This window comes from Oryza sativa, chromosome 4, assembly GCF_034140825.1.
Source record: "Oryza sativa Japonica Group chromosome 4, ASM3414082v1".
Taxonomy (NCBI): Eukaryota; Viridiplantae; Streptophyta; class Magnoliopsida; order Poales; family Poaceae; genus Oryza; species Oryza sativa.
Genome location: NC_089038.1, coordinates 32710574 through 32734775, shown reverse-complemented (window position 1 = coordinate 32734775; position 24202 = coordinate 32710574). Strand labels below are relative to the sequence as shown.

General features: G+C 47.6%; 1 protein-coding gene across 3 annotated transcripts; it reads left to right on the top strand.

The window, feature by feature from the left end:
* Positions 1-76: 76 nt before the first annotated feature.
* On the top strand, positions 77-4085 carry LOC4337118 (receptor-like serine/threonine-protein kinase SD1-8). Of its 3 annotated transcripts, none has more exons than XR_001545363.3 (7): positions 77-1481; positions 1845-1949; positions 2051-2229; positions 2669-2879; positions 3127-3364; positions 3494-3597; positions 3683-4085. XR_001545363.3 is itself a non-coding variant. In XM_015780096.3 (7 exons), exons 1-7 carry the CDS (start codon positions 149-151, stop codon positions 3983-3985), a joined length of 2517 nt encoding a protein of 838 aa, XP_015635582.1. In that variant the 5' UTR covers positions 79-148; the 3' UTR covers positions 3986-4085. The 3 variants fall into 3 exon arrangements, 2 of the variants coding, with proteins under 2 accessions (XP_066166033.1, XP_015635582.1); XM_015780096.3 differs by having other exon boundaries at positions 79-1481; positions 3450-3597; XM_066309936.1 differs by lacking the exons at positions 2669-2879; positions 3494-3597; positions 3683-4085 and having other exon boundaries at positions 78-1481; positions 3127-3326.
* The last annotated feature ends 20117 nt before the right edge of the window (positions 4086-24202 follow it).

Genomic DNA, 24202 nt, shown 5'->3' with positions numbered 1-24202 from the left:
CAGGTTGATGTGATGGAAAAGTACTGAAGTTTGGATCCAAAATTTAGATTAAGCACAGCCTATGTATGGTGCTCGTGAGTCGTGAGACACTGAGGCCGGCCGGCGTACGTGCTCCCTGCACAGCGGCCGTGAACAATTTTCCAAGGAGATGCAAGGAAAAAAAGAATCAACAGTTATGGAAGCAGCAACCACCAACATTTTCTACCGTCCCGTCATCTTCTTCTCCGTGCTCCTTTGTTTCCAATACCGTGCCGCCGGCGTTGCATCGGACACGCTCAGCAATGGCCGCAACCTCACTGATGGCGACACGCTCGTGTCAGCCAATGGCTCCTTCACTCTGGGGTTCTTCTCACCCGGCTTGCCAAGCAGGAGATACCTCGCGATATGGTTCTCCGAGTCGGCGGACGCCGTCTGGGTGGCCAACCGCGACAGCCCACTGAACGACACCGCCGGCGTAGTGGTTATCGATGGCACGGGCGGGCTCGTCCTGCTCGACGGCGCCGCCGGCCAGGCCGCCTGGTCGTCGAACACGACTGGCTCGTCTCCATCGGTGGCGGTGCAGCTGCTCGAGTCTGGGAACCTCGTCGTGCGCGACCAGGGCAGCGGCGACGTGCTGTGGCAGTCGTTCGACAACCCGTCGAACACCCTGATCGCCGGCATGAGGCTCGGCAGGAACCCACGGACCGGCGCCGAGTGGTCCCTCACGTCGTGGCGCGCGCCCGACGACCCGGCGACGGGGGGCTGCCGCCGCGTGATGGACACGAGAGGGCTAGCGGACTGCGTCTCGTGGTGCGGCGCCGGCAAGAAGTACCGCACGGGGCCATGGAACGGGCTGTGGTTCAGCGGTGTCCCGGAGATGGCATCGTACTCGTCCATGTTCGCGAACCAGGTGGTGGTCAAGCCCGACGAGATCGCCTACGTCTTCACCGCCGCCACCGCCGCGGCCCCCTTCTCCCGCCTCGTGCTGAGTGAGGCCGGCGTGATCCAGCGCCTCGTGTGGGATCCCAGCAGCAAGGGGTGGAACACGTTCGCGCAGGCGCCGCGCGACGTATGCGACGACTACGCCAAGTGCGGCGCGTTCGGGCTGTGCAACGTGAACACCGCGTCGACGCTCTTCTGCAGCTGCATGGCGGGGTTCAGCCCGATGTTCCCCTCCCAGTGGTCCATGAGGGAGACCTCCGGTGGTTGCCGGAGGAACGCGCCGCTGGAGTGCGGCAACGGGAGCACCACGGACGGGTTCGTGCCGGTGCGCGGCGTGAAGCTCCCCGACACGGACAACGCCACGGTGGACACGGGCGCCACGCTTGACGAGTGCAGGGCGAGGTGCTTCGCCAACTGTTCCTGCGTCGCCTACGCCGCCGCGGACATCCGAGGCGCCGGCGGCGGCAGCGGATGCGTGATGTGGACGGGTGACGTCATTGACGTTCGGTATGTCGACAAAGGGCAGGATCTCTATTTGAGGCTGGCAAAGCCTGAACTAGGTACAACACTGAAACTAATGTGTTCGAGCTAATGTGTTCTTGAGGAGGTACCATAAGGTACCACTTTTTCTATTGTAAATTTGGTACCTTTTGGTAACTAGGTACTATAAGGTACCAAATTTTACACTAAATTTTTGATACCTCATGATACCTTCTTAAGGACCGTAGAATTGCTCAATGTGTTTGGCAATGGTTAATTACATATATATTTCCTTCGCTGTAAAATATCCTAGTACTCGGTTAAACATCGCCTAGTACTCGATTAGAGTCTATAATATTTGTGATGTCTGATTGAGTACTACGTTACTATATTTTAGCGTGGAGGAAGTACTAATTATTTTGGTGAAATATTTCTTTTCGCAGTTAACAATAAGAAGAGGACTGTGATAAAAGTTCTGCTCCCAGTTACAGCAGCATGTTTGCTTCTGCTGATGAGCATGTTCCTTGTGTGGTTACGCAAGTGCAGAGGTAGATACCGAGCCACCTCACTTCTCAGTTCTCACAGCTTATCTAATTAAGAATAATACTACTATTAATATTAAAATACACGATATTGATATTCCTGTCAGGCAAACGTCAGAATAAGGTTGTCCAGAAAAGGATGCTAGGATACTTGAGTGCATTAAATGAACTTGGTGATGAAAATTTAGAACTCCCGTTTGTCAGTTTTGGAGACATTGCTGCTGCAACAAATAATTTTTCTGACGACAACATGCTCGGACAAGGTGGCTTCGGAAAGGTTTATAAGGTAGCCCACAAAAACTGTATTGAAAACTACAGTAGGACAAAACTATCGCACAATATTCTTCAATTTTAGAGCATATTTTTTAGGAGTATTACAGAAGAAGTGCCACAATTAGTACTCCCTCCGTCCAAAAATATAAGAGATTTTGGGTGTCACATCTACCCAAAATCCCTTATACCATAGGACGGAGGGAGTAGTTTACTACTGAAAAGTGAAAACAGTGATACCATATGAAAATCCCAATTATGGATGATGAACTTTATTTTTAAAAAAGGGAGAACCGACAAGAAACATGGTGTTAAATAATTAAGAAGAATGTGTGAGCGTGTTAAGAATCGAATAAGGAACCTTGGGGTCGAAACCACGTCCCTTATATTGCGGTAAAAAGTGCATCTCGAGATGAACTTTCTTAATAAAAAAATTAATTGATTAAATTGTGTAGGGCATGCTGGGTGATAACAAAGAAGTGGCAATTAAAAGGCTTAGCAAGGGTTCTGGACAAGGAGTAGAAGAGTTCAGAAATGAAGTTGTTCTAATTGCCAAATTGCAGCACAGGAACCTCGTTAAACTTCTTGGCTGTTGCATACATGGAGATGAGAAGCTGCTAATTTATGAATACTTGCCAAACAAAAGCTTGGAAGCTTTCATTTTCGGTACTGTTCAAAAACATACCATGCGATCCAATAAACTTCACTCCATGCTTACTGATAGAGAAATTTTATTGTTCTTGAAAAAGTATCTCAAGATACCTAAATTTTACACTAAAATTTTTGGTACCTTGAGATATTTAGTATCTGAAGGTACCAAAATTTACAATAAACAATGTGATACTTACCAGTACTTTCTCAAAGATGATAAAATTATCCTTACTATAAGAACATTGTATACCATTCTTGATAGATCCTGCAAGTAAGTATGCTCTTGATTGGCCAACAAGGTTTAAGATAATCAAAGGAGTAGCTAGAGGACTTCTTTATCTCCACCAAGACTCAAGGTTGACAATAATTCATAGAGATCTCAAATCAAGCAACATCTTGTTGGATGTGGATATGAGCCCTAAGATATCTGATTTTGGTATGGCAAGAATCTTCGGTGGCAACCAGCAAGAAGCCAATACTAACCGAGTTGTTGGAACATAGTGAGTGATCCAGGAATTTGTTTTTTACTATTACATTGATTTCCTGAAAAATCCTTTGTTACTTATTACTAAAACTGTTAAGCAGTGGTTACATGTCTCCTGAATATGCAATGGATGGCGCCTTTTCAGTCAAGTCCGACACATATAGCTATGGTGTTATACTCTTGGAGATTGTAAGTGGTCTGAAGATTAGCTTACCTCGGCTGATGGACTTTCCCAACCTATTAGCTTATGTAAGTACCATGGAATGCTCTATGTCCATAAAAATTCAAAATAACTATACCGCTTTTATATGGACTGATCTATTTCACTGTTTAGGCATGGAGCTTATGGAAGGATGACAAGGCCATGGATTTGGTGGATTCATCCATTGCTGAGAGTTGCTCAAAAATGGAAGTTTTACTATGTATCCACATAGGGCTGTTGTGCGTGCAAGATAATCCAAATAATAGGCCACCCATGTCTTCTGTTGTTTTCATGTTAGAGAATGAAGCTGCAGCGCTTCCAGCTCCAATACAACCTGTGTATTTTGCACATAGGGCCTCTGGAGCCAAACAATCAGGAGGAAATACCAGCAGCTCTAATAATAACATGAGCCTCACGGTATTAGAAGGACGGTAGATTTACTTTTTGCACGCAAAGGCACAAAGCGTTTCCTTTGGACAAGTCCTGTAATCGGATTGTGGATTTCCATAAAATTAATAGAAACAAGAGACATATACTCCCTCCATCCCAAAACATTTGACGCCGTTGACTTTTTTAAAAATGTTTGACCGTTCGTCTTATTCAAAAAAATTAAGTAATTATTAATTCTTTTCATATCATTTGATTTATTATTAAATATACTATTATGTATACATATAGTTTTATACATTTCACAAAAGTTTTTGAATAAGACGAACGGTCAAACATGTTTAGAAAAGTCAACGGCGTCAAACATTTAGGGAAGGAGAGAGTATTAACATTACACTAACTAGAATATGTGGAATATGTGGTTCTCCCAAGATTGTGTGTTGTACAAAAGAATATTTCAACATCCTTTCAGGATCAGTTTCGTCAAATAACTGCTAGTAAGTTGGATGTTTTAGTGTTTCAAGAAGTCGGAAGTTCTACACCAGGTTATACGTACCAAAAAGGAGGAATGCACGGTGAACATGCATAGGAGTAATTAATCTTAAGGAGCTAGAGTAGGATCATAACATATATGCCATATAATTATATTCTACAAAATTTATTATTCTAAGTTTCTAACAAATCTTAACAAATTCCTTAGTACACAAACTTTGATCCCATTGTACTGGAAACGAGTTTCCTTTTTTATTTTCCCAAAGATTATAGCTGATCTTGAAATAGAATTCGAAATCGAAATTAGCAATACCTGGCTTGGATGGGGCTCGCGACGTCGCGTCGTGTCGAGGTGGCACCGCGAACTTGTGTCACCGCCGCACAAGCATGTGACACCCGTGAGCGGCCGGAACAGTGCAGGTTAGGCTCGCCGTGTCTTCCGCCTCATCAGCCGGCTGCCATGGCCGCTAATCCGTCCCCCTCCCTACTGCCTCAGCCGAGCGCTTCTTCTGTCCTCTCCCTAGGCGGCAATGGCATGATGCAACCCCTCCGGCCTCCATCTCGCGCGCGCTGCATTGGGAGCGGCGGACGCCGGGCGTCGGGGCACTTGGACGTGCGGGCCGAGCCGCCCTCCGCCGGTTCACTGCCCCTGTTCGACGGATGGCTCCGCGGCACCCGCGCCCGCTCGCCGGTTGACGTGGCGCCTCCGTGCCGGGGCAGCCGACGTCACTTGGGTCTTCCACCGGCCACCGCCTCAGCCCTCATCCAAGCGCTTCCCTCTCCTGATCTCCTCCGCTACCTCGCCGAGCGGGAGTGCGGGACAATGGGGTTGGACGCGGCGACCCAACGCTGGGTCACCGGCTCACTGCCCGACCCTACTCAGCTCGGCTCACCGCTCTGCCGGTCTCCAGCACTCACGGCTCATCGAATTTTTTTTATTTATAATTTTTTTTATTAAAAGTTTTACAAAAATAATTTTCCATTTTGAAAATTAACGGAAATAGTCGCCTACCGCCCTCTGGGAGGGCGATTTTTAAAAATCGCCCTCCCAGAGGGCGGCGAAAATGACGTGGCAGACGGCCGTCAACGAAATTTGCAGGCGGCCCCCTTGCCGCCCTCCGCGAGGGCGATTTTCTACTGTGCGGGGGGCCGCCTGCAAATGGGCGGCGAGGGGGGCATGGAATTTTGCAGGCGGCCCCCTTGCCGCCCTCCGCTAGGGCGATTTTGCACTGTGCGGGGGGCCGCCTGCAAATGGGCGGCGAGGGGGCATGGAATTTTGCAGGCGGCCCCCTTGCCGCCCTGGGGGAGGGCGATTTTGTACTGTGCTCTATATTTTTTTATATAAATATCAATAGTTATCAAATCTTTTTATATTGAAAACTATACAAGATTAAAATCTCCAAGACTGGTAAAATACAATTTTATTATTTTTTAGGGCATATTTGGAATGTTACCGTACAAATATTTTGTTAATGCCAAAATATAAGCAAGTTTTGGCACTACCAAATATTTGGTAAGGTAAAATTGCATTTGATCATATTTGGTTTGCTGCCAAAATGTAAAATTGTAGTGAAGAATGTTGTACATAATCTCAATTCTAGATTACGTATTACCAATTAATAGGCTTCCATTTTCGTGTGTGGTGTGGTAGTGGGAAAGAAGATATGAAGAGGTTGCCTTCAGATTGTCAATTATATAGCGTCGTTTTCACTGCAATACATGTGAACTCAATGAGATACATTATTCATTAGATGTGACAAGACGATCACGCGTGGGCGTGATTCACTTTATGTCAACAGGCAGCGCCGAAAGTTGATAGTGATAACTCGAGCTGCCGCTTTTCATGTGTGCTGTTGTGGACTGTGCGCGCTACTGGATATGGCACTACCGTGAAGCGCCGAAAGTGTGTTGTTGTGAGCATAAGTTGTTCAAGCACCATACGAATGAAAAGAACTACGTAGACGAGACAAACACAAGTAGTACTGCAGTAGTAATAGCAAAAGTAGTACTGCTTTACAAGTTTGTAAGCCAAAAGAAACGGTCACATAAGGACTGAAGAGGTAGAACACTACTGACGAGGCCTCTTACCCCTGTCCCTCCTACCCTGCGCCCTAATGTGCCCCTGGGAGTACGTGAGTCGGTCCGGGGGTACGGCACGGCCAACCCGTCCTGCCTGTACAGGTGTGACCTCTGGCTGCTCCTGAGTGTGCGCCTCTGGAGCTCCTCCAAGCTGAGAGGAGCCTAGTACGTCCTGGTGGTCTGCACCGTGCAAGTCGTCGTCGTAGAACTGGCTAGTAGGACCAGTCCTACCGGCGTGAGACGAAGAGGCCCCAGTACCGAAGATCCCGGCTGCAAATCCTGCTGGACAAGGACCATCAGTTTCGTACAGGTATTTAACAGTATTAATAAAAAGTAAAGTACCGTGTGGGCGAGGGAACGACGCTCCGTGAGAGGAAGAGCTGGCGAACGCGCCCGAAGAGGTGGCGAACGCCCCTGCGGAGCTCGCGGAAGCGCCGGTCGTGCCTGCGAACGCGCTCGAAGGCATACGAGGTCCTGCGATGAGGAAACGTGCAGTTAAAACATGGTGACACATTCGTGCAAAAGCTGAAACAAAAATGAACTAATATCTGGGCTGAACTGTACCGTGCGAAACCGGTGCTGTAGGTCGCACTGCTCCGAAGCTAGGGGCGCTCGAAGACAAACGAGGTCCTGCTCCGACGGTAGGACCGCGAGGCCGTGGGTGTACCGGACCAGCTGGAGGTACGACGTCCACGGCGCTGCGACAGGAGAAGACGCGCATGACCGCACGCATCTTCTCCTGCATCCGGTCGAAGGTCGACCTCTGCTCAACGTCAGTCAAGTGCAAACCTCTGCTCAACCTCACCTGGACTGCGGTGATATCGGCACTGATATCCCGTGCCGCATCAGCCTATGCAAGATGGAAATAAAAAATTCAGTAGTTGTCCTATATTATGCAAGATAAATGACATAATTGTTGGAAGTAATACAAATTGGACGTACCGCCACGAAGTAGTCTCGGTCACGGTGCGTGGGATACGCGTCCGTGACAGCGGCAACGTGCGGCTCTGGGGCGTCTGGAGTGAAGGTCACACGCGCACGAGTGCGAGGAAGGTACCAGCGAAGGTAGTCACGGTAGTTCTCCTCCGTGTGTGGGAAGAGCTCGTTGATCACCTCCTCTGTAGCTAACACCCAGTCGTCAACGTACTGCTGTACACGTGGAGCCCAAAGTGCGCCTGCTAGCTGTCCCCGTCGAGTCAACCTGTGAAGAGAGGTAAATTGTATGGCTCGATGATGTAATTATCATAAAAATTTAGAAATGAACAATCCGAACTCACGAGTGGTCGGCAGGGGGGACGGTCGGCTGCACGTTGCCCGGAAACACCTGCCTAAGTCCGAACTGTCGCATCACACGCTGCGGGCAGTGAGGCTCAACGAAAATGTCGAACACCATCGGCAGGATGGTGAGCCAGTAAGCCTGGTCGCGTGTGCACAAGGACGAAAGTCCTAGCGGTGCTCTCGCAGCGACGGCCTCTTCTGTGTACGGCTCCCAGATGACGTCGCTCGGCTGGAGACGGTCAAACTCGAACACGAAGTCCGGGTAACCACGTCTCACCTGGACGTGAGCGTAACGACGCTGCAATAAACATGATCGGAATTAGACATGTTATGTGAAGGAAAAAAAAAGAAGAGGACTGATAAACTTATAACGCAGCGAAGTTGCACTAACCCCACGTCGACACCAGTAAGTCCCCATCGTGGGACCGTCCTCTGGCCACTGCGCGCTGCGACCAACCCCGTAGGGTGCGCTGTCCACCACTGGTCGCCCTATGGCAAACCTCTCGGCTGCCCAAAGCTGAAGCAACATAGGACAGCCAGCGATGATCGCTCCCGCGTCAGTCTTCGTGCACGCCTCACAGAGGGCACGGTACGTGGCTGCTAGCACGGCAGAACCCCAGCTCCACTGCGGCACGTCCTGTGGCTGAGCATCCGCGATGGACCGTGCGTAGTGGACCAGCCGGAAGTCCACAGCGTGCCCGTGGGTGCTAGTGAACATCACCCACCCGAACAACCACAACAGGTACGCCTCAAGGGAGCGTCGGACCGAGTAATCATCAGCGTCAGGGTGCAGAAGGTCCGCCTACAGTTAAGAATGAAATGTTAGTACAAAACACTCATCCGGTCGCAAATAAGCATGTATGATAATAACAACTTATTTACTTACAGTGAACTGGAGCAACCAAGCCTTGCTAGGCCCGACTGTAGAGTACGGAGGAAGGGTGGTGGTCGGTCCTAGGTGTGGAAGGCGCATCACCTGCTCGAAGCGCGCAGTGATATCCTCCTTCCACCCAAAAACACCGTCGACGGGACCAACTGGTGCTCCCGCCAGCGGTAGCCCGAGCAGGTACGACACGTCCTGCAGTGTCGGAGCCATCTCCCCACAGGGAAGGTGGAACGTGTGCGTCTCAGGTCTCCAGCGGTCTACAAGAGCGGCAAGGAGTGACCGGTCTGCATCCCACCGCTTCGCTGGGTCACGGTCGTCCGCCGCCGCCTCAACAAGCCTACAAAGTGGTAGAAGGCCTGCCGCACGCAACCTGTATAGAGCAAACTTCAAACATAAGTGCAAAACAAAGCAAAGTTGAGTTCAAATGTGAACATACGCGTACCAAGGAACGTGACGGGGGTCGACACGCAACCACTCGCGCGACGTGCGTGGACGGAAGGTGCCGAGCTGTGCACCCTCGACTGCTGACAGGAACGAGCGGTGGTTCCTGTCAATCCCACAGTTCAACAGCGCCGGTGTGTCGTACGCCATACCTGCATCAAATAGGTTGATCAGAAACATATAAATAATTAGTTCAACATAAGTAATAAATGTTCATAAGCGAATTACTAACACATATTAAACAAGAGTACAAACAAACAAAAGTGTTTAGTCCGAACACTCATCACGATAACATTACGATACAACACCGAATAGTTCGCAATACTACTAGTACAACAATAGTCGGAGGTACTCATTACAACAAGATTGAATTGAAATTACACGATAGAAGTATTTAGTCCGAACACTCATTACATCATTTTATTTCCTAAATCGAAAGCATTGTTACACCATGGAATCGCCTGCTGCGCGACGACGCCTTGGCCTTGCGCGCCTGCTTGTTGTTCCTTCACCAGGTGGTCGCCTACCATCACTTGCCTGTCCAGATGGACTAGCATCAGCGCCGCTTGGAACTTCTGCATTCTTCGGGCATTTCTTGTAAGTATGGCCGCGCAGATCACACTTGCTGCAGCGTAAAGTCCTCCCACCTGCTTCTGACTCATCCATATCATTTCTGATGCGTCTAGTTTGGCGTCGACCCTTTTTCACCCTTAACTTAGATGGATCTGGAATATAAAAAACTTGGGCACTCAGCGTTGTGTAAGATCCTGAGATCCCGAACCCATATATCTCCTCACTCCATGTATGAAAGATTGCTTCTTTCCTGAAATAATTTGAGACGTACACATTGGGAGATATGCCACAATCACCGGCAGCAGCAAGAACGTGTGAGCAAGGAAGGTGATGAAGCTTCGGCTTCATACAACTGCAGGTACATCCACCATCCGCCTTCAAGACACATTCCTGCACGGCTTGCTTGCGATAGATACCACGCCTGCTCCTATCAACACACATTATTTCATACCGATGAACTTGTGTGCCTTGAGCAACAACTCTATGTCTCCGTGCCTTTTTGATTTTATCTTCCATGTACTTTGTCACTACGTTGCCAAACACTATGTTGTTATCGGCCATGGACGGACCAATTTTCTTGTATCGATCCCTAAAGTAGGCTTGCGTGCCGTGAAGGATGAATTCAACAATAGCAACCAATGGAAGTACCCGAACTCCTCGCATTACCCAGTTGTACACCTCTGCCAAATTGGTTGTCATTATGCCATACCGAGATCCATCGGTGTCGAACAATAGAGCCCACTTCTCCTTAGGCTCATTCTCAATCCACTGAGAGAAATTTCTGATGGCCGACCCTGACCTCCTTCTCATTGTTGGTGGGTCATCATGTAATGCACCAAGAGGTATGGGAGGCTCGTCACCTTCAACTTGTGGTCTGCGAGATTGCTCATCTGTTTGCTTCGTTGTCAACTCATCCAACTTGTCCCACAACTCATTAAATTTCTTCTCTTGGTTCTGTGCACAGAGCCTCTTAAAGAGATCCATAAGATGCTTGTTCTTGAATTGCTTGTAGAAATTTGCACCCATGTGACGCATGCACCACCGACTCCGAACATCAGGCCACTTAGCTGGAAGTCCCTTCTCATCCCAACCGTTCTGCAAGTAGTCAATAGCCCGCAACATACCCGCATGACGATCATGTATAAGGCAAACGTTGGGCCTCATACGCACCACTGCAATGTGCACTCTCTCTAGGAACCAGTACCAGCTTTCAGTGTTCTCACTCTCTACAAATGCGAAAGCCATAGGTAGAACCTGGTTGTTCCCATCACACCCAATTGCTGTCAATATCTGACCTCGGTATTTACCTGTCATAAAAGTTCCATCTATGCATAGAACAGGTCGACAATGCACAAAAGCATTGATGCAAGCACCCAATGAGAAAAAGGCTCTTTGCAGCACACTCTTTGTTCGATCTTCAACCGATGTAAATGTATGTAGGTCATAGTAAGTATTATTATTCCTCTGGGCAATGGTGGCTAACAAACGAGGCAAATTATCATAAGAAGCTTCAAATGTGCCATACCTCATCTCAATGATCTTTTGTTTGGCTCTCCAGGCCTTTGCATAGCTTATGGTGTACTTGAATTTGTTCTCGATGTGCCTAATAATTGATTTTGGTTCAAAGCCAATGTTACCAACAACACTGCTGTACATCTCACTTGCCACAAAAGCTGAAGTGATGTTTCGGTGATACTTCTCCACCCCTTGTAAGTAGCACTTGTGCTCGGTCACAATGCTAACTTTCCAATAATCATTCCATTTACCCTTATATGCATGGACACGCCACGGACATTCTTCCTTCATGCACCTCACTTCATACACATAATTTGTTGACTTGACCACCCTAAACTCTCTCTGCAATGAAACTGCCCAATGCTTCACCGCCTCCTTCATCTCATCCTTATGAGCATACCTTGCACCCTCAATTACCTCGTTCTCCTTATACTCCCAGGGTACATGATCACCCTCTGATATAACAAGACCAGAGAAGTCCTCATTTGCCCAATCAGTGGCCATTACATCACCTTCCTCATCGGATGATGCGTCGTCCTCCGCTTGCTCATTATCCGAATCTTCCCTCTCCATTTCATCAACAATTATACCGACTCTCTCCCCCTCATCCGCCATGCCCATGGCCTGCTCCTCCCTTGGTTGATTTTCCTCATTTTGCATCGATGGTCCAACAACATCCCCTGCATTGCTAGGACCCTCCACATCTTCGGTTTGCATTGAAACATTTGTATCTTTCTCTTGTACCGACACAAATATAACGAGGGGCCATGACCGTTCAAAAGCCATTTCCACATACCGTCTCCAAGCAGCAGTGCTGTCCATCGGCATTAGTTCCCAAAAATAACCTTCTATTGCACGACTCACTACAACAGATACTGACATTGTGTAGACTTCTTGGTCTATTCTAAATCCTCTCAACAACCAACTATAAATTGACTCAAATGTTCTCTCCGCAGGCCTATCGATGCCCTTAGATGTCATTACAAAATCTGACAGATCAACACCATCTGGACCAAATCTAATATTTCCTTCACCGTGAACTATCTGAAATGTGACCTTACTTGACATTGTGCCTGATGAAAACAATAACTGCGTTAACCTCGCATTTCTGTACTACGCCCTAAGTTACATTCTCTACAATATTGTTCTCTAAATTTCTAAAAGTAGGTTACATTCTCCAGATCAAACTAAACTACATCTTACAATTAACACTACTGTCTATGTCTCAATTCATACTATTATATTCTATGCTCTGGATCTACACATATGTGCTGTGTGCTACAGATCTGCTAAAATATATGGAACTAAAACTAAAACGCAACATATGTACTCAAACGTAATATATTAGTACAAATGCAAAAGATGTATGGGAGCATACCTGTGATGAAGTGAGCGAACCAGCAGGGCTTCGCCGCTCCCCTTCTGCTGCCCTCCCCTCTCTCTCTCTTTCGTTTTTTTGGATTTTTAGTGAATATAATGAAATTTCACAGGGGAGGGGCTGGGCTTTATAGGGGGGAGGCAAAAATCGCCCTCCCCCAGGGCGGCAAGGGGGCCGCCTGCAAAATTCCATGCCCCCTCGCCGCCCATTTGCAGGCGGCCCCCCGCACAGTGCAAAATCGCCCTCGCGGAGGGCGGCAAGGGGGCCGCCTGCAAAATTCCATGCCCCCCCTCGCCGCCCATTTGCAGGCGGCCCCCCGCACAGTAGAAAATCGCCCTCGCGGAGGGCGGCAAGGGGGCCGCCTGCAAATTTCGTTGACGGCCGTCGCCCGAGAGCGAACGGCCGTCTGCCACGTCATATTTGCCGCCCTCTGAGAGGGCGATTTTTAAAAATCGCCCTCCCAGAGGGCGGTAGGCGACTACTTCCGTCAATTTTCAAAATGGAAAATTATTTTTGTAAAACTTTTAATAAAAAAAATTATAAATAAAAAAATTATAAATAAAAAAAATTCACGGCTCATCGCGCATGGATCGGCCCATCTCGAGTACCCGTGGCCTATTAAGATGGCTCGGGCATCAGAGGTTGTTCTTGTTCAGATTATAGCTAAAATAAATCTTTTTAAAATTTGATAACAAATCTTTCGAAAGATGTATAGGTACTCCCAATTTGGTAACATTATCAATTGGTAAGATTTTTTTTATTTACCAAAATATGGTAAAAAGCTAAATGGTTGCTCATGTTTGGCAACTTTACTTTAAAAAAATGGTATATCTTATAATGACGTCAATCTAAACAACTCCTTAGGGCAGCCACAATGTAGCAATAGGAGGGGGGTCTTAAGCCTCTAAAGTAGTCCTTATACATTTGTCGACGTTTGATGTCTCGACTACGGTATTTGGACAGTATGGGGATCGTTGGTGCTAGGATATATGCGAGACTGAGGTAAAAGAGATGGAGACAGGGATTTTTATACATGGTTCGGGCCCCTGAGTTGTCAGGTAATAACCCTACATCCTGTTGGCCAAAGCCGGTATTGCTCTTATTCACCATAATCACACCAGTACAATATGTGGGCAGCCTATCTAACTGTTATCAACATGTTGGTCTGAAAGTCTGACTCGTAGTCAACAACAGGGTAGTCTTCCTCCTCGAATCCGTGCCCGGCGAGATCAGAGATAGCGCTTTCGTATCTCCTGACGGTATCCGGAGATACCGTAGGGGAATAGCCATGCCTATCCCTAAAGTCGATATCTGGCAGCGTGTCTTGGCGTATGTAGGCTTGTATGTTGATTGTGTTGGGCGTTGATGAGGTGGTCGTCCCGATCGTGGTGATCGTGTTGATCGTCTCATGGTGGGTGTCCCCCCTGTCCTCCTAGGGAGGCTTGTATTTATACCCATAGGTGTCCCCTTGTCCAAGTAGAACTAGGGAAACCAATATGGATACAATCTGAGTAGTCCTTGTCGTTTCCATGTAAAACTCTAGTTGTCTTTCCTTATTCGGAACTCCCTCCATATCTGAAGTCGGTTTTCGTATAGGACATGGTATGTGGTGGGTCCTGCCGAGATTTAGTCAACTACTATTAGGTATGTGGTATCCATAACCATGACAGCAGCCCCCGACTTCGATGCAAATGAACGAATTCCTATTCTCAACCGCGCGCAGACATTGGAGTAACTGTTATCAAGCTCATGTGACCGTTCTCGGTGAGTTTAGAGATAATGTTGGACTTCCTTTGTCAGCCCCGTGTGGGCACCGAAAGGGTTTGTCTAAGTGAATCTCTGATGTCGACCGAAAAAGTACAGAGCGTACGACTAAGTCTCCCGTTTTGCTGTAGTCGAGAATTTGGATTGAAGTCAAGAAATTTTATCTCGGCGGGTACACCATCTCTTCAGTCCGTATTCCTTGTCAAGATCTAGCAACCGTTCTCGAGCAATCGAGAAGGCGTAGAGTCTGCAAAGGAGCTTTGTCAACATTGGTCGTACTCGCCTTAGTCGATCCTGGTGTAGAACCATAGAGACATGGAGTCTTCCACAATGTCGAATAGAATTTTCCTAAAATGAATACTCAGAAAAGAATATCAAATAGAAATAGCCCCTGAGCGAATGCCCAAAGGGTGACATGTTATAATATGTATGGTAAATTGAAAATGAATTAAATTTACCGACCAATGTTTTGTGTAAGAGTGTCTTCTCAGTTCACGACTTTGGTCAGTCGTTTGAGTTGTTCACTCTCCCTAGCCCCCAGCCTTGTCGTCGGAGAATCGTTCTCAGAGGAGTAGGCTCTTGGACTCTTGACCTGCCTTGGTTGAATAAGCACTGATCCTAGCCCCCGGCCGTGAAGTTGGAAAAGTCAATTTCCGATTACACAGCTTGGTTAATACGCACGGCGAGAACTCTTACACGACCATATCTTACATGGTCTTTCGTCTCTGAAGGATCCAACAAGGCCTTATCAGCTCTGGGCGTCCCCAGCCGAAGATCCCTTAGGTTCCTCGGAGGCCTTGTCAAGACGGCGTTAAGGGTCAGTAGGATAGGTTTCAACGCTAGGTGTCGTCGTGGTAAGGGATCTCTGGGTAAAACACTTGGCGATATTGTGTACCTGCTACCAACTTTGTTGAAGTAAAGGTAGTGGGAGAAATCGCTACATCGCTGGTTGAGAACCAGGCAGTAGCCGTAACTCGACCACTGAAAGTGGAAGTAGTCGGAGGAACGTTACATCGCTGGTCGAGGACCAGGCAGTAGCCGTAACTCGACCACTGAAAGTGGAAGTAGTCGAAGGATCACTACATCGCTGGTCGAGGACCAGGCAGTAGCCGTAACTTAGCCGTAACTCGACCACTGAAAGTGGAAGTAGTCGGAGGAACGCTACATCGCTGGTCGAGGACCAGGCAGTAGCCGTAACTCGACCACTTGAAGCAAATGTACGAGAGATCACTACGATCAACTGGTTGAGGACCGGTGAGTAGGTGTCCCTCGATCACTTGGAGTCGTGGTACGAGGACCGCTACACTGTTGTAGTCGTACCTTGACCATCTGAAGTAAAGGTGCGAGAGATTGCTACGTACTGGTGCAAGAACCAGTGAGCGAGCAGAATTATCTCTCGAACACCAATGGAAGTTGCGGTGTGAGAGATTGCTGCGTACTGGTGCGAGAACCAGTGAGCGAGCCGAATTATCTCTCGAACACCAATGGATGCTGCGGTGTGAGAGATTGCTGCGTACTGGTGCGAGAACCAGTGAGCGAGCGGAATTATCTCTCGAACACCAATGGACGCTGCGGTGTGAGAGTTTGCTGCGTACTGGTGCGAGAACCAGTGAGCGAGCCGAATTATCTCTCAAACACCGATGGAAGTTGAGGTGTGAGAGATTGCTACGTACTGGTGTGAGAACCAGTGAGCGAGTAGAATTATGTCTCGAACACCGATGAAAGGTGCGGTGCGAGAGATTGCTGCGTACTGGTGCGAGAACTAGTGAGCGAGCAGAATTATCTCTCGAACACCAATGGAAGGTGCGGTGCGAGAGATTGCTGCGTACTGGTGCGAGAACCAGTGAGCGAGCAGAATTATCTCTCGAACACCAATGGAAGGTGCGGTGCGAGAGATTGCTACGTACTGGTGCGAGAACCAGTGAGCGAGCAGAATTATCTCTCGAACACCGATGGAAGTTGAGGTGCGAGAGATTGCTGTGTACTGGTGCGAGAACCAGTGAGCGAGCAGAATTATCTCTCGAACACCGATAGAAGTGCTAGAGTTGGTTTATTGCAAGTGTATTTCATGTGGCCAGCATGACTCACGTACCCAACTTATAGCATATCCGGATGTCCGTTCGCAATCATGTCGGGTGATCAAGCCGACGACGTTCGCGAGGAATCATCCGTTAACAACCTTTCTTCAAGTAGTCCAGCGATGGCCGATGCTATGAGACAGGTCGTCAGTCTTTGTTGGTAGGTTGGGTGCGATAACTCCGCATTTGTCGAGAATGTTCTCGATAATGGAGTGTACTCGACCATAACCTACTCGAGTGCTCAATTGTTCCTGAAAAATATTTTCTAGAAGGCAAGATATATAGCAGATAATATCGAGTATGTACTAAAAACTGCATGGATCTTCTAGCATTATCAGGTTATAACGAGCAGATGTAATTATCAGGCATTATGTAAACCGTAAACAAGCATGATTTATACAGAAGAAAACGGAGTGAGCCCCCAGCGTTAGACTGTAGTTGGTTTAACGTCGGAAGCACTCGTGCAACGGATATTGTATAAGAAACATGCTCTAGGTAAACATAATAAATTATAGATCTGACAATGCTATATGATCTGAATAGGTACGATAAATTGCATATAGAATATTGCGTACCTTTGTAGATACATGCCGGATGTATGTCACACCCCAATCTGGCACCGCCGTACAACGGCACCTGATAGGAGTGTGTCGTAGGAAAAACGGTGCGGACCGCTTCCTACGAAACCGCGATCTCAGTACCAGTCCCAGGACATAGTGCTGGTACCCACGGTGACAAATATGAATCATTGCAATCCTTAAAATAAATAGAGGACTTATTTACCTTAACTTAGGTTGCAGCTCAGAACAGCCCGAGATTGCAACCGACGACGCGAACGAGGAAACACCAACAACAGCGGCAGCAGCGGAACCAACGGACTAACACCCAACACCACAGGCGACGGCTGGGAACCAGGACGAAACCCTAATCTTCACTTTACTTCATCTTCAACTTCCGGGTGGAGGAACTATATATATTTATATAGAGCAAGGGTGAGTACCTTCGTACTCAGCAAGTCACGGGAACTTAGGTGTTTAATGCAAGCTTGGAAGAGAGGCAAGGTTGTTTTGCAAATCTTTTATTTGAAGACGTTTTGAAATCACTAAGTGATTTATCTCTTTCTAAGTTTAGGCCGAAAAGAGACTTGCGTCTCGTTTCGTCTTTAAGAGATGTTTTTCAACAGCTCATTTGGTAATGTACCGACCTCCCGGGTCAGATCATTACTTCTCGGCTCCCAGAGCCATTCCACTTGATTAATCGGCTCCCAGAGCCTTTTTCATTTTCTCGGACTCCTAGAGTCCAGCTGCCCAGCAGCACAACAATCCGCTTCCACTCGGGAAGCCTAGACTATGATGCCCATAGACATCCCGAATCACACAGATTCGTTTCTTGACCACTCAGGTCATCCATCTGCCACATAGGCTGATTCTGGTAACGATTCCCACACCACAACAACTTTTCACAAAGCACAGGCAAACAAATCTACGCTACAGGAAACACCTCACATCCGCCCATGACCGTGGGCACGGCTGTTCGAACAGTTAGTTAACCTCTGCAGAGGGGGCACACTTTACCCACACGACATTACTAACCCGGATCACCCAGCCCGTGAGATCAGCCACGTCGGGAGACCTTAAGGCTTTCATGACAAGGCATTTTGAAAGCCGACACAGGTTCACCATATGCCAACAAGAGGGGTCCCAGACCATACTGTGCCAGGAAGCCCGAGGGTTCTCCCCGACACCACCCCGTTGAATCCACATGTCTCTTGGCATCATGGCTCCCCCGATTAGCTAATTACTCAGCCAGGGGCGTCCCATTGCACCCGTGTGGTCGCACTTGTTATATTCTCGGATGAATTTCCCACAGGAATCGGTCCTTATATGCGAATACGGGACAGTGCCACACAGGCACAACCCCCGCATCGCGAGTTTTCACATTCCATTTTATTTTCAAACACACCGACGCCACATGTCGGGCTTTCAAGGCTTCTCAAACCCATTTCCCAAGTTTTCGACAAACAACGGTGTATGTGGGATATTTGGTATTCGCGCTCAAAGAGCACGGATACCGAGGTACCACAAAGGTGGAGCGACGAGGAAATCAGGGTAGTACAACCTACAGGAATTAGTGCGACTACTTGGTAGGTCCGTCGGTTTGGCACGCAAACCGAGGCCAATCAAGTTGAGTGTGTGATTCTACTAATGCAAGTTGCAAACAAAATAATAATGATTTTCCAATTATAGGAGCAATTGGTCAAAGGGTGACTTGCCTTGCTCAAGGTCTTCACGAATCTTCGAGAAAACCCGCGATCGACGAAAATCCGGCAACCGCAACTGTACGCAAACAATTAAAACCTAAACAAAGACCAAGAAAAGATCCTATTTTAGACTAAATAATAGTGCCATTAAATAGATCTCAATTTTATGGAATTATTGGAAGTTGAACGGAGTCAATCGGAATTACGGATAGGGAGATATGAATTTTGGAAGTTTAAGTGGAATTTCTGGGCGAAGGAAGATATTTGTGGAACAAGGGGAAATTGATTTATGAAATTTATATAAATAATATTCTCAAGAATATTATTGACAGTCACTGACGTGTGGGACCAATGGAAATGATTTATGGAACAAGGGAAAAAGATTTATTAACTCATGGAATAAGATAAAATGATTTTTGAATTTCTAGAAGAGGGAAATATTTGTGGAATATTGGAAAAGATATTCTCGAGAATATCTTTGACTCATTGACAAGTGGGGTCAACAAGAAGGTAAGAGAGAGTAAATTGAGAGGGAGCAGATATGGACTTTTGGTCACTGTGTTTGGGGAAGGGATTAAAGATGGACTTTAGCTCTTAGGTGTGGGTACTGGGCTCGGGAGGAGGGATTATAAGTGAACTTTTTCTGTTTCATCAGGCCGAAGGGAAGGTTGGTTGATGGGCCAAGCCCACGAGCGGGAGGGGCTGAGGAGGCGGCTAACCAGGTCGCCGCTGACTCGGTCAAGCGGGCCCGGCCGCTGAGGTGGCGGCCACAGGAAAGGATTGGGGAGGTCGAGGGGGTCCCGAGGAAGGCAATGGCGAGCGGGCTTGAAGAGAGGGAGACCGACGGTGGCGCACAGCCGGGTGCGGCATCGGCGAAGCTCGCCGCGGCTGCTCACGCAGCGGCGCCAAGCGGCGGTGGCGAGAGCTACACGATGCGGAAAAGGAAAGGGGGTGCCAACGGGAGGGAGGAGCCGAGGAGCTCACTGTTGAGCGGGGAACGGCGTCGCCGGACTTCAGTGATGGGAAGGGGAGGAAGGCCGATGGCGGCGCATGGACGAGCAGCGGCGCACGGCGACGAACACGATGCCGAGGTGGCATGGTGCCGCGGCGGGCGCGCCGGGAAAGGGGTCGGAAGCGTGTGGGAACGACGTCCTTGGTCGCGGCGGTGGCGTTCTTGGCCGAGACGATGAAGGAGGTGGCGGTGCTCTGGGGTTGGCCGCGCGACGGCCACCGGGGTCGAGGGAGGAGGCGGTAGTACTCCGTTTCAAGGAGCACGGGGTGAAGGGCAAAGGATTGTGGGCATGGGGTTGGGATTTTATAGGTGAAGAGGCGCTTGGCTGGCGACAGCGGCGGTTTCGTGGGCGGTGGGAAAGCGGCGACGACGTGGATGCATTGGGCGACGAAGGCGGTGGACCTTGCGGTGGGAATCGAACCGCGAGCGCGGGCTAGCACGGTCAAGGTGGGGGCGGCGAGCTGGCATGGTCGCGGTGGTGGCGTGGGCGCGGTAGGGCGCAAAGGCGGCGTCAGCGGCACCCTGTGTCCGCTCCCGCACCAGGACAAGGGAGAGAGCGAGGCGGCCTTGCCCGTAAGGGATAAAGCGAAAGGAGGAGGAGGAAAGGGAGCCTTGCTCCTTCCGTTTTGGGGGGGAAGAAAGATGAGAGCACGAGCCCAGCCTCACGTCTTTGGACGCATGCGGCATGGAGTGGCGAGGGCCATGGATGACGTCGGCGATGACGGCGGCGGGCGGTTTGTCATGGAGTAGGGGCAAGGCGGCAGCACGTGGCGTCGGTGGCGCAAGGGCTGATGGCGGCGGCGGCCAGTCGGTCGGCCACCTCGCGAGCGAGCGCGCGCGCGACGCGGGGGTGCGGCCGGATTTCGAACAGCGGTGGCGGGAAATCGGCGCCGGGGAGAGGGAGTTCGACGAGGGAGAGAGTGAGAGATACAGAGAGAGAGAGAGCGAGCACCCTCGCTCAGAGCGGCGCACGAGCGAGGCACGCGAGGGAGGAAGGAGCGGCTGAGGGAGAGAGATGGGCCGAGAGGAGGGGATGGGCCGGGAGAGAGAGGAATCAGCCCATCGACAAGGGAGGCAAAATAGACTTTTGCTGAAAGATTTTGATTTGGAGAGATTTGGAGTTTGGGCTTTGAATCTAAATTTGATACTTTGTACACAAGGGTTCAAGGAGTCAAGGAAGGAAACAAAATGGGAGTTTGGATATTTTGGGATTCGGAAATGTATTTGGCGAGGATTCAAAGGAAGGGATTGACTTTCGGAATTAGATTTCGGAGACTTGAATTGGTAGAGGAAATTTGAGGCGGGGGATTTTGATTTCGATGAGAGGGAACAACGGGATTTGAATTGAGATCCACGGCACGACTTAGACTCGCACTCAAAGGACAAAATTTTTCACAATTAGGATTTGCCGAATTAGTTTTTAACATCTCACGAGAAGTGGAGCGTTACAATGTATCTACGAAATTAGTAGATTAATTAATAAGTCAATCCACTAATTACCTTTTAGCCAAATTGAATTGTACTCCACAATTAGCACGTCTAGATGGCACCTATGTACGCATGCAAGCATACCTATGGCTAAAAAAGCCTTCGGTACACGCCGTGCATTACTGTACATGGTTCCCACCGCATACATGCTTAATACATGTGTAGATGCAGTCGGCCAGCTGATTGATTGGCGGGTAGACGACGTGTAGTTGACCCTGGTCCGGCGGTAATTCGTCAAGGTCTTCCGCGACGGCGACGTCTTGAAGCTTGGTCGATCTCGCCTGATCGAATAGTCGATGGTGATGATTCTGATCTCGTCGGAAGATGTATTTGGACAGGTTGGATCTCCCAGAGCCGAAGTTGTCGAGTAACTTGTTGTCGGAGAATCCATCGTTTGAACCCATCTCGTCGAAATCCTAGAGCACCAAAATCCCCCTACCTGGCGTGCCACTGTCGACGTTTGATGTCTCGACTACGGTATTTGGACAGTATGGGGATCGTTGGTGCTAGGATATATGCGAGACTGAGGTAAAAGAGATGGAGACAGGGATTTTTATACAGGTTCGGGCCCCTGAGTTGTCAGGTAATAACCCTACATCCTGTTGGCCGAAGCCGGTATTGCTCTTATTCACCATAATCACACCAGTACAATATGTGGGCAGCCTATCTAACTGTTATCGACATGTTGGTCTGAAAGTCTGACTCATAGTCGACAACAAGGTAGTCTTCCTCCTCGAATCCGTGCCCGGCGAGATCAGAGATAGCGCTTTCGTATCTCCTGACGGTATCCGGAGATACCGTAGGGGAATAGCCATGCCTATCCCTGAAGTCGATATCCGGCAGCGTGTCTTGGCGTATATAGGCTTGTATGTGGATTGTGTTGGGCGTTGATGAGGTGGTCGTCCCGATCGTGGTGATCGTGTTGATCGTCTCATGGTGGGTGTCCCCCCTGTCCTCCTAGGGGGGCTTGTATTTATACCCATAGGTGTCCTCTTGTCCAAGTAGAACTAGGGAAACCAATATGGATACAATCCGAGTAGTCCTTGTCGTTTCCATGTAGAACTCTAGTTGTCTTTCCTTATCCGGAACTCCCTCCATATCTGAAGTCGGTTTCCGTATAGGACATGGTATGTGGTGGGTCATGCCGAGATTTAGTCAACTATTATTAGGTATGTGGTATCCATAACCATGACAACATTGTGATAGTAGTCCATATAGTAGTCTTTAACATGAGCTACCCATATGCATAATGCCCACCCATAAGAATAAAATAGCAATACTTTCTCTTCTCTCTCTCATCTTCTCTCTCACATGCCATGCAATTGAGTGGGACCAGTGGGACCCAGGCTAATGTCTTCTCTTATCATATACATTGTAGCAAACACTATAACTAATACCGGGTCCTACCTTATTATCCAAGTAGACCTTATACATTGAGCATGCCCTTACTACTCCATCCAGATTATAAATCGTTTTGACTTTGATCAAAGTCAAGCTGCTTCAAGATTAAATAAGTTTGTAGACAAATATAGTATAATATTTACGACACCAAATTCGATTCGTCAAATCGATAATTGAATATCTTTTCATAATATATTTTGTCTTGGGTTGAAAATGTTTCTATTTTTTTCTATGAGCTTAATTAAATTTGAAATAGTTTAATTTTGACAACAAATTTAAACGACTTGTGTAACCTAATACGGAGGAAGTACTACCCAACGCTGGTAGGAGAACCCGCCACGCCATGGGACAGACGCGAGGTTTGGCTTTCGCCTGCTCTGCCCGCTCCCTCCAAAGTCCAACCTAAATTCGTGGTCATGGCGTTCTTTTTTCGTGCAGCGTTGTCACAAGACTTGGAAGTATCATGACCAGTTTTTTTTTTTAAAAAAAGAAAACTTTATCATGATCAGTTGAACTGGCCATGAGATATTCAGCTTTCGACTAGTCCCTTCACCGTCTATTTCCATTGGTCTGAATCAAGACTTAAACAGCTTCATTTCTTCCAATCCCCAAAGGTGTTGATAGCAATGGAATTAAACTCTAACTACACAAGTCAGTTTCATATCTGCATTATGAATTTATGATATAATTTGACTCATGAGTCGTGACAATCAAACGAATCAGAAATCCTAAGGTTCATTATGGTCTACTTTTCTCATCTCCTGCGGCTGGTCTCGGTCGCCGAACTGATGATCGGCTGACACCAGGAAAGCCACAGTTTCCATCAAATAATCAGATTTTCCATTTGAGGTTGAAAAACAAATTAAGTAGAGATAATACATAAATATACTATAAACTTTGAAACCAATCATACGTGTAAGGGTTTATTTATATTGATGCCATTTTAATTCATATCAGGTAAATTCGATAAATATATGGATTCATTTAGTTTGTTACGGAACATTGGTAATGCATATGAAAATTTAATAATATTGTCAACTTATCAAAGTTTTGGTATTACCAACTTTTGAAAAGGTTGATTTTGTGAGTAGTTTGAACACCCTTAAATGTGTGCACTATCATAGTAACTTGGCTAGTACGTTATATTCAGAATCAAATTACCATGGGCGCACTTTCCAAGGCGTTAAATAGGGAAAACTGTTTTAACAGCTCGAATGGATGTTTATTGCATGTCATCTAAATGGTTATGAAAAAAATTAAAAAAATATGAACAAGATAGATCAATATGTAATATATCAATCCACAAACATGCAAGATAAAATTCAACTTCTACAAATTGTAACAAAAATAACAAACAAAACTCAAATTATTACATATATATTTACAATTAAATTTGTTATTTTTGTTACAGCTTGTAGAAGTTGAATTTAAACTTGTATGTTTATGGAGTGATATAATACATATTGATCTATCTTGTCAATTTTTTTAAAAATTTTTCATAACTATCTAACTGACATGCAATAAACTCCGCTGCTTTGCAACTTATCCGTATGGACTCATGCATCTTTCTTCTCTACAGTTTCCGCTGCTTTGCAACTTATCCGTATGGACTCATGCATC

Coding starts and splice junctions, on each gene's coding strand:
- LOC4337118 (XM_015780096.3), top strand. CDS start 149: ATGCAAGGAAAAAAAGAATCAACAGTTATGGAAGCAGCAACCACCAAC. Junction 1,482..1,844: donor GCTGGCAAAGCCTGAACTAG/GTACAACACTGA, acceptor TTCTTTTCGCAG/TTAACAATAAGAAGAGGACT. Junction 3,365..3,449: donor AACCGAGTTGTTGGAACATA/GTGAGTGATCCA, acceptor ACTGTTAAGCAG/TGGTTACATGTCTCCTGAAT.